General features: G+C 51.8%; 3 protein-coding genes across 3 annotated transcripts; 1 reads left to right on the forward strand and 2 right to left on the reverse strand.

Annotated features, from left to right (window-relative positions):
- Positions 1–812: 812 nt before the first annotated feature.
- On the reverse strand, positions 813–2,732 carry N7498_001465 (HET domain-containing protein; the record flags this gene model as incomplete). Its single annotated transcript, XM_058448528.1, has 1 exon — positions 813–2,732. One exon carries the CDS (start codon positions 2,730–2,732, stop codon positions 813–815), a length of 1,920 nt encoding a protein of 639 aa, XP_058313939.1.
- Positions 2,733–5,574: 2,842 nt separating this feature from the next.
- flbD (putative MYB family conidiophore development protein FlbD) lies at positions 5,575–6,513 on the reverse strand (the record flags this gene model as incomplete). Its single annotated transcript, XM_058448529.1, has 1 exon — positions 5,575–6,513. The coding sequence occupies one exon, from the start codon at positions 6,511–6,513 to the stop codon at positions 5,575–5,577; it is 939 nt and encodes a 312-aa protein (XP_058313940.1).
- A 5,777-nt stretch (positions 6,514–12,290) lies between these two features.
- On the forward strand, positions 12,291–13,425 carry N7498_001467 (uncharacterized protein; the record flags this gene model as incomplete). Its single annotated transcript, XM_058448530.1, has 5 exons — positions 12,291–12,537; positions 12,721–13,099; positions 13,148–13,218; positions 13,268–13,320; positions 13,381–13,425. 5 exons carry the CDS (start codon positions 12,291–12,293, stop codon positions 13,423–13,425), a joined length of 795 nt encoding a protein of 264 aa, XP_058313941.1.
- Between the last annotated feature and the right edge of the window lie 27 nt (positions 13,426–13,452).

Genomic DNA, 13,452 nt, shown 5'->3' on the forward strand with positions numbered 1-13,452 from the left:
TGGGTCGTCAAATGTTGGGGACTTTTGGTAGTTGGGGTTTGATGTATACGCAAGGAGCTGGAACTCATGGAAACGCAGGAGTTTTGTCATTTCCACTGCCCAGATAGATGGGTTTATACACTCTTCACATGCCGGTTCTCTCGAGCTGGCCATACATTCGTTTCTACTTGGCATACCCTGCATCTGTCCCGTTGAACTTGTAGTGAAACTTCGTATACAAGGGTATCAAAAAGGCCCCAGGTAAGGAAGGGCGCACACCGGCCCAAGTGTACGTACCCGCCCCAGTCGCACAAGCCAGCCGGTGGTCGATTCGATTCGATGTCTCACAGATGGTCCCGGTTACAGTCATTCTCGAAATCGCCTTGACCAATGTACACTGAGAAACTCTTTCCCAGCCCCACCGCGAAGACCTTAGCGCAGATCATTTATTGAGCGGGCCACATAAAGTTAGGGGCTCACTAAAATGCGCTGTGTATGTTACCGTAATATGTGACAGAAGATGACATTAGGCGTACGAAAAGACAACATAGAATTCCACGGAATTCTATGGTGGATCTCTGCAAATCATGTGGGGAAGGCCCTTCGCGCTAAGTAACTTGAAGATCTGCTGGGAGACCTCTTTTCTACTTCTTCTCCGCCTCCTATTGTGCAGGATGTGTTACAGTGTGTCCCGAAACTGTTGCAACCGCCTACACTCTTCGAATGATTATCTAGCCCCGCGAGTAACCCTTGAATTGAATGTTCCTGTAACAATTCTTGATGGCCATAGCCCCCTGTTCTAGTCTATCAGAGAAAGTTACTTGAACTTTCATTTATATAAGTTCAATCTCTTCTGCGCACAATCCTTTAAGGTCAACAAACTCTCCTCGCATGATTCCGTGTACATAAGCAATGTCGATTTTCTTTAAATGCTTCTCACTTCCTGTCTTTCGCAACACAACCGGTGTTGGCATTCCAGCGATGAGCCACACCTCATCACCTTTTCGCACATTTTCGGTTCCCTTGCCTAGAAGGCCTTCTCGTGTACGGAAAAGTACTGGGCGGATCGTACTCGTCCGTTCTTCCACAATATTACGGAATTTCTCACGGGCAAGGATTACATCCTTCTGTGGCGTACGCACTTTCGGAAATTCCAGAAGCATAGTGAGGTTAGGAAAGAAGTCCATGTCACTCTCAGCTAATGTCCCAATCGTCCTCTGAAGGTCCGTCAGAATACGGAAGTATGTGCTTAGGTCATTTGCTGCAAGAGTCAGAAGACACTCGCCCACCCAAAGTGCGAATATAGGGTGGTACATTTCCAGAGCCGATATCGTTGATAAGTCCGCCTTGATTACTCCCGACGCGAGAGTAAGCCATAATGCCTGGCTTCGTGGTTGGCCATCAAAATACGTTGGTTTAAAGGCGCAAAGAAACTCAAGTATATCTGGTAGTGCCCTAGCGATCCAGGAGCCCTCGCACATGCCTTTGTAGATAACAACCCTATCTTCAATAACGTCAACCTTCTGTGCATTGAGTACTAACCCATCGGGTCGTCGCACTATCCAGGGCGAGGAAAGTAGCGATTTTGCTGCATCATTTGAAGGTTTGAATGCGAAGTCTCCATGAGCCAAGTTCAGCCCATTGGCATAGTTCGGAACCCAGGATGGGAGCTCCAGTCGGATGTTTGCATATCCTTGTAAGCGAGGATCATGATTCTGGAAACATAATAATCGTGGATCTTCTGAGAGGAGGAGTCTTGTGAATCTGGTATATGTTTCGGCGGTGGAAACTCGATAGCTCACTTCCAAATTCCGAAGAGGACTTGCATCCGAGAGACCTCTCTTTATCATTCCGAGAACTCCATACACCAAGTCCTTTGGGTCCGTCGCAGTGGAATTGGATGAATATAGTAATATATTGAAGAGATTTCCAGGCGACCTTTCCTTCATTCCTTTTCTCAGTGCAAGTATATCCACCATTTTGGCGCCAGGAGAATTCATTTTGCCTGCTCGGGATGTTGGGAAGCTAACAGCGAGAGATGCAGCTTTGATAATTTTGTCGATGCTTACTTCAAACTGACCACAAAGTAGTGAAAAGTGGGTAGCAAGACAAAATTCTTGTAGAACCCACGTTCTCGAGAACCACGAGCGGTCCAAAATCAGCTTCAATGCATTCCAGTGGTCATTTGAATCCGCGAGTGGTCCCAGAAACGTTTTCAAGGACTGGGGATTCTCCACTCGGGCGTCGATTAAGGGAATCTTGGCGCTCTCGATTATGGTCATAAAATCCAATGCCAGGCAAGTGGTTTCTTCAGCCCTGCCAAGCCATATAACCACAGACTTTGCCTGGGCGTATACATCTCCCATCATTTCAACTTGTACTGCACGCTCATCGAGATTATCTTGATCGATACAGAGGGCGTCTATCCAGATGTATTCTTTGAGAAGGTGGCGATGAAATTGTCGTACGTCTCTGAGGAAATCAAAAAGGTTTTGGGTGACGGGGATAGTACCAGTTTCGCAGAATATCTGCATACATCGTTCTGATGTGACGCCCCGATCTGTCGCCTCCTTCCCTGGACTTCCCCAGGTATAAGACAGTGCTATATAGCTTTCCTGAGTATCTAGCTCGACTTCTGTCAGGGTGCAGCAAGGCAAATCACTGAGCTCTTGGTCAAGTATCTTTAACACACGAATAGCCTTTGAGCTGGTGAGGGATTGGTATTGGTAGCTAGTGAAGGCCTCCGAGGCCATAGCGATAGATGTAGTAAAGGGATGGAAACGGATACTATGCGATGGGTAGTGAAATGCAATGGAGTCGGGGTGCCTTACAAGATAAGTTAATGGTGATCAACTTCATTTCAAGGATCTAGCGGATCTAACGTCAGAAGACACCCGAATATAGTCTAGTGTCTTGGCGAAAGGGGCAAAGAAATTTGATTGAAGAGTAACTTACAGATTCCATGGCATTCTATTGTAGCCTTGTACGATTGTGTAAAGTGACGTAGCAACATACGATACCATACGCTTACGGCGCCTCAATTTAACGAGGGCCGCTCAATAATAGATCTGCGCTAAGGTCTTGGCAGTGGGGCCATGAAAGAGTGATTGAGTGTGCATTGGTCAAACCGATTTCGAGAACAACTGTAAAGGCTCAGCCATTATCACGGGGAGTCTCCACGACGTGATGACCGTGGGTCCCCGAACGGCCCCAATGCCTATATTGGAAAATGCTGTGACGAGTGTCAGATCTAGCGGATCGATCGAGGCCCTTGAAACCGAGAGCAGACACATCCCGACAGCCGGGTACCTTTTGGCGCTAGGCTGGGAGTGGGCCAAGTGCAGACGGCTCCGAGATCCTCCGTGGTCCAATCAGAGGCAGTGGATGGAAACGGTTGAAAATCTCGATGGACGGGGCTTCGCCTGCTTCGGGAAGCTCGTTGATACTTGGATAGAGCATTCCCTTTTCGAGTCGCCCGTAGGGTGACATATGGTGGTCGATACGGGACACCGATCCCACCGAGCTCCGATTCCCCGAGTGCCCGATTCTCCAGGGCTATACTGTAGAATCGCACCGTAACGACGGCCCAGGAACCGGGAGGCCAATCAGACGGTGAACGTAGCGAGTCCGAAAATTGGGGGCGTCAAAGTTACTGAGTCGGGCGAGGGGAAGTGTCGATCGTATCCGACGGACTGGGACGCAACGGGCGAAACTGAGAACTGACCCCGCTGCAACGGAGTATCTCGTATAGCTGCGTATAGTTTCCCGTTTCTCGAAGGTCGACGGTCCCCGTTGCACCCAATTTAAGCCAAAAGATCGGATCACCCCCTGATCCGGTCGTGGGCGGCCCATGGATCCAGCCCTCAACGGCCCGTGTGTATACTGTACATGTACATAATTTTTCCTACCGTACTCCGTACATGGGGTACATATGTACATAGGTACATGCCGAGGTACGATACATAGTTCGTATCCCTCCGAGTAGATCGAGTTTGGCACCGCCTGTCATCACGGAGATAGGCTCTGGCGACGCTAGTGAACCGCCGGCAAACTCAGACCAACTTTTCCCTTCTTTGTCGGCTTCTTTCACCTCTCCTTCGGGTTTCGCTGTGGGAGTTGTGGGCATCTTTCTGGGATCTTTCTGGATTTTCTCATCGCTGGGCGGAACAAAGCGAAGGTCCCCTGGTCCACCCCTCGACCACGCTGTTTCACCAGGGTTTGATCCATTCCTTCGACCCGTTCTCACCTTGTGGCCCCGTAATAGATTACCGGACAATTACCCCATTCCAAATATTCGAAAACCGATTTGCCCGCTATTGATTGTGCGATGATCAGGGGGTGCCCGGTTATGTATGCTGATTCGACCGCACCGCATTTCCATATCACCCGGCTGTGCGCCGTGTGCGCCGCGCCATTTTGTAAATGATTTTGGTTGACGGGTGCAGCGGCCCGAGGACTGAGAACCAGGAGAGATAGAAGAGGTAGATGCGCAGTAACCCGCGGTACAAGAAATGGTCCAGACGAAAAAAAGTACTTTGCATGACAAGTAGCACGAACTACTCGATCACACGGGCAAAGTGGAGATCTTTCTCCTCGCCACCACAGCGAAGCAACATCGGCAACGGCCACAACCGGGGCAGGCGGACAAGCGAGTCCGTGGCATGCACGAACTGCCCCGCCGTTCATTCCGTCAAGAGGTGACCAGTGCGATCGATGCATCAGGCCATTGGCTCACCGATGCCTCCCAGGGCGGGAACGGGATCGAGGGCCACATCTGACTCGCTGACTCGCTGGCTTGCTTGCCTCGCGCAGCGATCGCGCACAACTGGTTGGTGGCTGCCCGTTGGAGGTTGGGCCCGATGCATCTGCGGACGAACCCCGTTTAAACTTTGCCGTTCTCGTCACTATGTGCGTGCAGATTGAGAAATGGGCGTTGTGCATGGACCCCGGTGAGTACGTTGGTTAGGGCCGTATCCTTGCCTTTGCGTCCTCGTGAGCGTGCATTCCTCATGTGGGAGAGTGACCGTGTACTGTGTGCATCGTGTATCGTGTATCGTGTACCGTTCATCGGTCTCGGGGGTGGTGATTTGTGGACCGAGACGAATCGGTGGCGGGCGTACCCCATTGGAACCCAACCGGGGTTCCAGAGCGGTCTGGTCTTCATAGTCATAGTACTCAGTACTCCGTACCTGATAAACAACTAGACTACCGGTAAGGTTTATTGAATGCCCATGTTCAAGGCGAAACAGTTGATTCTCTGCGCAGGGGTATTATGCTAGCAATCCCAAAAAAGAACATCCCGGGCGTAACCTCGAAATCTCTCGACAAAACTCCAATGATGATCCCCAAATTATAGACCCCGCTTTGACCGAAAACGAAAAAACACCCGTATTTTGAAGTTCCGAACCGTGGTAATACACATTAAGAGTACAAAGGAGAGGGAGGTGACCAAAGGGGAAAAAAGAGTGAGCGTGAGGGTTTTTGGCACATGTACAAAACGGCCGGGCTCGATCCATGTCGACCCTGGAGGGGGGCATAAAATATGTAACGGTGAAAAAAAAAGGAAAGTCGTAAATATCATCAGAACAGCCCGCCCTAGTTGAGCAGGTTGTTCACTCCCATCCGCGTATCACGGGCGAGCCCCGGCTCCGGCTCCGGCCTTGACCAGGGCTTGGACAGATCCGTGGACTGGTGCCATGAAGCCAAAGTCGGCTGATGCTCCATCCATCGCCGCTTGGAGGCAATGTCGGAGAAGGACTCGAGCGAGCGAGCCGGGTAGCTGGGGGAATCATCCACTACTTGGACGGATGTACTCGGGCGCCGGGCCTCGTACTGTGAGACCACGGGCAGAGGAAGCATCTGCGGTGACGGGAGCGTGCGGGGAGAAGAGGAGCAGACGGAGTTGTGGTCGGAGACCATGGAGGGCGGTTCGATCGAGGTGGCATTGGAGACCTCCGAGAAGGCGGGAGAAGTCAAGGGTGCTTCGATGGGGCGGTTGATAGAAGGCAGAGTATAGATGGGAGAGAGTTGGCGGGTGGTGGAAACGGACTCGCGGCGCGAGTGGGAAAAGGTCTTGGAGCTGGACTCGGAGTCGGCCCAAGGGCGAGTGCTGAATCGTGGCCGGGAGGGGCTCACGACGGAGGCGCGCGCATAGGGTGCTTCGATGCGGCCGCCGAAGGTGCGAGAGGCGGTTGGCGTGGAGAGACCGCGGCGTTTGCGGTTCATGCTGCCGTTCCACCAGTTCTTGACGGCGTTGTCGCTGCGGTTCCCCAGCCGGCGGGCAATTTCAGCCCAGCGCTTGCCCATTTCGTTCACCATGCGTTCGATCATCATCCCCTCGTCGGAGGAGATGGGCTCCCGGTTGAGCGAGGGCTTCAGGTTTTGGTGGAAGCGTTCTCGACATTGCTTGGGCGAACGGTAGTGCATGTGCTGGGAGATGCGAACCCAGTTGTTGGGGCCCTGTTCACGAACGAGTTGAAGCAGCAGCTGGTCTTCTTCGGGGACCCAAGGTCCACGACGGTGAGAGGGAGCCATGTGGAGAGAGTTGGCGAGAGGGAGGAGAAGCAAGGACGGATCAGGGAAGTACAGAGTCAAAATTCAAGCCACCAAGAGCAGCGGGTGATGATTATATCTGCAATCTGCAACCCAGGGGGACGGGTCCAAGAAAAATGGCCAGCTCCACTCGCACACGCTATGGGAAGAAGATCACGATCCAAGATCTCGGAGCTGACAGTTCGGAACAATACGCGTATTGACGTGGTGTAATCTTCGTTGGTACGCAGCTCCACCTGTCCCGGTCCCATCGCATCCATGGCTCGCAGGAGATCATAATAAACACGCCCTACTTTTTGGACATTCACATGATTCCTAGATTTCTTGACCATGCGCTTTCTTTCTTTCTTTCTTATTTTGTTTTTTTCCCCCTTGACGACTCGATCCACCACTCACCCGAAGAGTCGTATGAAGAAAGGAAGAAAACAAAATAAGAAAACAAAATAAGAATAAAAATAAAAATAAAAATCATAAAAAAACAAATGCCCCGGGGATCGTCATCGCGACCCGGGAATCCGGGCTGAGGAATCCCGTAATGATCGTAGGGATCGACCCTGAGCCCCGTCGTTGGAATTCCAAATCACTGCCCGCGCTAGAGGAAGCTATTTTTTAAAAACGTCCGAGCGCAAATAAATCGAAATAAAGCCCAAAAGGGACAGTGCGGTCACCGCACTAGGCCGTTTCGGGGAAGATCCAACGGGCCGGCACAAAGCAACTTTGACCGGGTCCAGGTCTTGGAGCAGCTTCCCTCGTGTGGCTTGGTGTAGCTCGGGTAGTTCAGGGAGCTTATGTTACCGATCGTGTCGAGCATAACTACGGAGGAGGCGAAAGTAGGTCTATCCCCGGTATTCAACACTGAGCATCGAGCCAGGGGCGAACTGGCGACACGGACGAGCGTTTAGGAGGCCCAGTCCTGACTTGCTCAGCCAGCCCATGCACGACACTCCGTCCGACGGTGTTCGATCCATACGCAATCGAATCCATCTCGAACTGTGATTGGTTTCATCGGCGGTTCCAGGAGCTCACACGGCGGTCCACCGTGGATCCCGAGCTCGGATCGTATTGACAAATTCCCCTCTTAAGACAATTGGAATATGGGGAAATCGTACATACAGGATCACGCCCCCCGTCAGTGACATGTCCCCCCCGAGCAAGTCCGACAGGAATGTGGAGCGCTGCACGTCTCCTTTTTTCCTTTTGGCCCTGTGTATGTGCCTTGCAGGCACACCTCTGGTCCAATCATGCCGTCGTCGCCGTGATGCCCGTGATGGCTTCCCGTCTCTTTCGCAGGGACTCGAGGCCTTCGCTAATGCAACGAGCATGGAGAGAAGTGCATGGACCACCTGCCACCTGTCACGACCTTTTGGACCGGTGGCGATCCCCGTGACGTGACGTGTTTGACTGCAGGACGATCTGATCGTCTCTCGGCTGCACTGCGTGCAATGCCCCCCCCTGGTAACCAATCTATTTCCCGTCCCTCTTTTCCCACTATGTATTTCCCACACCAAGCCCTGGTGTACCGGACTTGATACATCACCGGATCGGAGCTAGAGAGATCGCCGTTCTGTGGAATTACCCTTTCGGGTCCCTCGCATCGGGGGCCCCTCCACTTCCCTCCACCCCGGTGGAAACCGTTGAGAAATGCTGTCGCCAGCCACACCTTTTTTTGCTTTTTCTGGACCGGAGGTGTTTTACATCTATTCCTAGTCCTTTTTCTGCCAAGGCCTCCCTCTGTTTCTTCTCGTTCTATTCTTTGCCCGAACCCCCCTACCTATATCCACCCCCACCGTAACGAACTTCTTTCCCCCACCGTCACTCATTGGACTGGGTATTTGTCACTCTGGACCCATGTCCCGGTTCGGGCAGGGATGTACGGGAAGAGACAGACTCTGTAGAACACAATTAATGAATTCCAGACGGGATTCTCCCGCTCGGTTAAATTAAGGAGACGTTCGTGTCAGATATTTTTGGACGCTATCAAATGGATACGGGATACGGAATACGAAGCGGAGTCGATGCTTCCAAATCTTTTGATTGATTCTTGATTTCCAAGTTCCAGCTCCTTTCCAGTTCGGACGGTTCCAAGGCCAAGTCTGCATGAATGACGGAAACCCCCATGTGGATGAGATCAAGAACGTTGTGGACCTATCGGATTTCCATACCTGTGGGAAGAAAAAGCTGTTGTGTCAACAGGATGAACCCGACCTCCTGGGATGCAACATCGACTAGGGTGTTCCCGAGATGTGACAGGTCACCACTTCTGCACCAATCAGCGGTCCGGAGGCTATTTGAGATAAATCCCTGTCGCGCGATGCAGGGATCCCCGCCGATCGCACCCGTGCACGTCGAGACTGGAATGTGGTGGCTCCCCTGGACCCTCCACGAGTGGTCGAAGGAATCAAACACTCTATCAGTTCCTGGGGGACGGGACCCGTCTCAGCCCGAGACTACCTCAAACAAAGAAGCGAAGCGGCTGGGAAAAAGGAAAGGATGCAAAATTCAAAATAAGTTATTGAGTAACTGGAAACCAGTGGAGCGAACGGCCTCGCAGCCGTTTCCCGGCTGTCGGGTTCTCCCACGCTGCGTGGCGCGGGCCCCATGTGTCACGTGGTTTGGGCCGTGAGGGCAACCAGGGGGGAGGAATGGAGTGGATGATTATTTCAGAGTCCGAGGGTGCCTCTATGTACAGTACAAACTACAAACAAACGGACCTTTGTTTGGAAACTGCCGTTCTGGGTAAATGGGGGAGTTTGATTGGCCGGTGACCGTCGGGGTTTAGACCTCGGGGACCACACGTTATATGGTGCCCGGGCTGTGGGAAACCGTTATACGCACCACGCCTCTTTGGGTGACCTGCCTACACCTGCAGCCATCGATCCGTCCTGAAACCTCCATGGGGCTGTCTGTACCGAGCGCTTTGGGTAGGGGGGGGGGATGTGTTACGACGAACCCGTGCACCGGAACCGTTCCTGTCAATACTTCATGGGCATACCCTACTCCATTCTCGGGACATCACCGAGTAGTCGTACTGGAAGGGAGACGGTGCCCCGAAGAGCGGGCAGCCCTGGACTCAGCAGAGAAACGGCCGATGCCCCGCCTCTACACCATGACTGGCTAAATCTCCGCTTAAAATGGGGGTTTGACAACGGTCTCTCGAACCAGTTCGTTTTGCCCCTCAAATCCCGTAACAGCCGCCACAGCCGAAAGGAGGGGCACAGACAAGGTTCACCGAACAAGATACCTACAATGCCCGTGAAATGGCCACCCAAGTGACCACCACGCCAAGCGCCCAAATGAAGCGAGTTCTGAATGCACCCGTGGCCCCTTCTGGGAACCGGACCGTCAATCTATGGGGTTGCAACTGTTGCGTCAACCACCCAGGTCAACTTCCCGCTCCCGGCTTAACCCTATCTACCCGGTCCAAACTCAATCGGACTTCCCAGACGAACTTCCCAGCACAAAGGTACCCGTGACAACTGCGTCTTGGCGTCCTGCCGGGAATGTTCTGTGGTAAACTCTATGCTCTGGGGACAGGACCTGAGACCTCCGACCGTTGAGTAACTTTCTCGCCGGCTCCCCGTTAGAAAGCTAGAAAGCTACAAAGCCGGGGTTAGAGGGGAGGCACCGGTTTTTTTTTTTTTTTTTATTTTTTTTTTAATTTTTAATTTTTTTTTACCGTTTTCCTCTACCCCTTTTCCTCTTTTCTCGCCCTTGGTACCAGGGTCGAAGGGTTGTGGAAGGACCGAGTGGAGTTGGTGCAGAGGGGGCGGCACATGCCATGACGATTCCAGCGGGACATTCCAAATAATGATTCATGTTGTCGGTTTTCTCCAGCCCGTTCTCATACATACGAGACGCCCGGTGGGCCTCGTTTGAGCCGCAGTCAGGGGGGAGGGGGGGGGGGGGGGGGGGGGCGGCGGTAAGCTAGCATCCGTTGATTTGTATTTCTGGACCTTTTCGTGCCTCCTACCGGTTTAGGTGCTTCAACGCGAGCTCCGTCCCCCACCTGACTCGTGAGACTGGCTTGGCTTTGGTGGGACCTCGCCCCTATGGTACGAAATAGCCGCTCTCGGTGGAGAGCGCCATGATGCAATGACTCTTGGACAAGCCTAGACCACGTCTAGTTCCAAACGGTGGTTTAGCGGTCTACACGTGTCTGCCATGCCCTGAACTGTGGGGCGTAGGGCATCACGAAAGTTGAATTAGTTAGTTATTGAACCTTGGTGGCAACAACCAACGACCTTAGAACGTACAATACTGCCAAGATCATAGTACAGTACATCTTACCTACCTAGTTTGAAAACGATAGTACAATCCGAATTTCTACTGCCCTCGACCCTGTTATTTCCTGGCCCATGTCTTATTCACCCGCTTCGTGAAACTAACGGGATATATATCTCACCTGAACAGGGTGCCCAAGTCTAGAACGGCGACCTGAGGCAGATAATGCCCCAGGGAAACTCAAAACAGCACAGGAACCTGTTAGCAAGCCCACTTGCCCCCTGCCCCCCCCCTCATTCACCCCACCGGGTTCTCGATCGATCCAACGACAACCATTCCAGATGGCATCCATCACTGCAAGCCACACCAGTTAGATCGCAGCCCAACCGAACTCTTCATGCTGCCATCCACAATCGGTCACGCAGTGGCAAAACAAGGAACCTGGGATGACACCGCACATGGGGAAGACAAACTAGGTAATCGACCGGGGCTCGTGGTGGTGGCTTCCGGCAAAACAGCTGGACCTGAGACCAGCGGATGCAAGGGATACAAGGCAGGAAGGTTGGAAGATCAGGCGATCAGAAGATCAGTGGATATGCAAGGTTGGGCCGTTTAGCTTTCATGGCTTGACGTTATTGTTTTTCTTGCGTTGCGGCGTCGTGCGCCTAAAGTTTACGCTGTCGTACACCGAGGTTGTCCGGCCTTGGTTCTGGCTGGGTCTTTTTACACTTTTTCCCTTCGTATTCTCTTTTTTGTTTTTTGTTTTTTGTTTTTATTTTACTTTGAACCGGGATATTGAATTTAAATGTACAATGGATTTATTGGAAGTCAAATGCCGGGCCCAAATCCGTGGGTAGCACCATGTGGTCCGCAACTGGGAACCTGCAGAATGAGACGGGAAATCGCATGTCTCGGGCACTCCACGCAGAGTTGATCCCCCCCCGTGCGGTCCCGGAATTCCCTCGTTTTCCCATGCCTCGTTTCTTGATCCCCCTAGCCTCGACTCCAAAACGTGCCAGGAGGTGTCTCAGCTCGGCTCGCTGCTCTGATTTCATCATTCGACCGACCGTCTCGGGTCAGACGGCGGAAGGGGTCTCTCATTGGACCGCTGCTCTCTATATGGCGTTGTTCCTGTGTGTCTCGATGCCGATGCGGCGCTAGATGCGTAGATTTACAGGCTGCGCTGAGCTGCATGTATTCAAACTTTTGATATGAGCTAGCTGTATGGAACTGGTCCTTGTACGTGTATGGCTTTGAATTTGTATGACGTCTGACAGAAACTTGAATTACGCTTATATATGTAGAGTGCTGCATTACGCTGTCAACACCGGGATAAGGTAGCAGAGAGCAGCCCGATAGCTGTCTGCTTTTGAGACCAAGTCTGATTCAGCTCTATGGCCATAGAAATCACGCATGTATACGACCCTATCGTCAATGACGTCATCGCTTCTAGACCGAAGACTTCACTCGGTATGAGGCTACTCTCCACCACATTCGACTTTCAGTGCCTGAAATAAACCCCCGGTACTAAGTCCAACATGTCTCTACTGGCCCTACGCAACGCAAGTATTATAACGGATGAGAATACAGACCCACGGGAATCTGCTCACTGGAGTGCGAAGAACACTCTAGCCATCGCCATTGTTTTCATGGTAGTAGCCACGATTGCATTTCTCCTTCGACTTTACAGCCGACAGAAGACGGTCTGGAGGGTGGCCCTCGAAGACGTGCTGATCGGCATCGGCCTAACTTTTTCGTATCTGCTCAGCGCATGCGTAATAATTGGTAATTCTTTGACCCTCGCGTCCCATTTAGCAGCGGTCTACTGACCATGACAAGCCGCCTGTAATGGGGTAGGATACAATATTTTTGCATTGCCACGGCAGACTCGAGAACGAGTCGGGCTTGTAATATCCCATATCTACAGCGAGCTTGAGAATGCAATATCACTAATCCTACTTCATTTAGGTGTTCTGGATCGGGTAAAAGTTTTGGGTCCTCTCTCATTTGTTCGTGAAGCTATCTATTATCTTCCTGAACGTCGCTTGCTGCATGTTTCTGGAAACTGGCAGAAGGTAACGACGGGGCTGATGGTCTTTACAACAGCGTGGGGCATCACGAGCATCATCGGCAATGCTTTGCAATACTTGCCTCCGCGCTATTTCTGGCCGAGAGATATCGACGGCCATTGTCCCGATGATCAAGAGGCCTTTACAGTTGTAATCGGGTCCCTTGCTCTCGCGGAAGATGTGATTCTTCTGATTATACCGATCATCGTCGTCTGGCAATTGAAACTTGTGCGGGCAGAAAAGATTCGAATCACGATACTCTTCTCATTTGGCCGTCTGTATGTGCTCCTTTTTTACCTCTGGCTATCTTCGGGCTTTACTTATAGGAGTAAAGTGTGTATATTTGGTATCTTGCGGGTTTCAGAATTGGTTAATTATCACGCCGAAAATTTGACTGGTAAGTCGTTTACAATCTTCGAGTCTTTGGTTTCTAATAAATGAGGTAGCCAGCGGCGCATTTGAAGTTACCTGGGCGGTGCTTGAGATCAATTTAGGCATAGTATGTGCGTGTCTAGTGCTGATGCGGCCATTACTACATTCTTGCGTGACCTATCTCAAGCGGCGGTTGAGCCAGGGTAAGGCATCTCTATATTCAGGGAGCTGAGTCTTAATAAAGGTATCCATCCATGTA

The sequence above is a fragment of the Penicillium cinerascens genome (genome assembly GCF_028974065.1).
Source record: "Penicillium cinerascens strain IBT 15544 chromosome Unknown contig_16_segment0_segment0, whole genome shotgun sequence".
In the NCBI taxonomy this organism is placed as follows: Eukaryota; Fungi; Ascomycota; class Eurotiomycetes; order Eurotiales; family Aspergillaceae; genus Penicillium; species Penicillium cinerascens.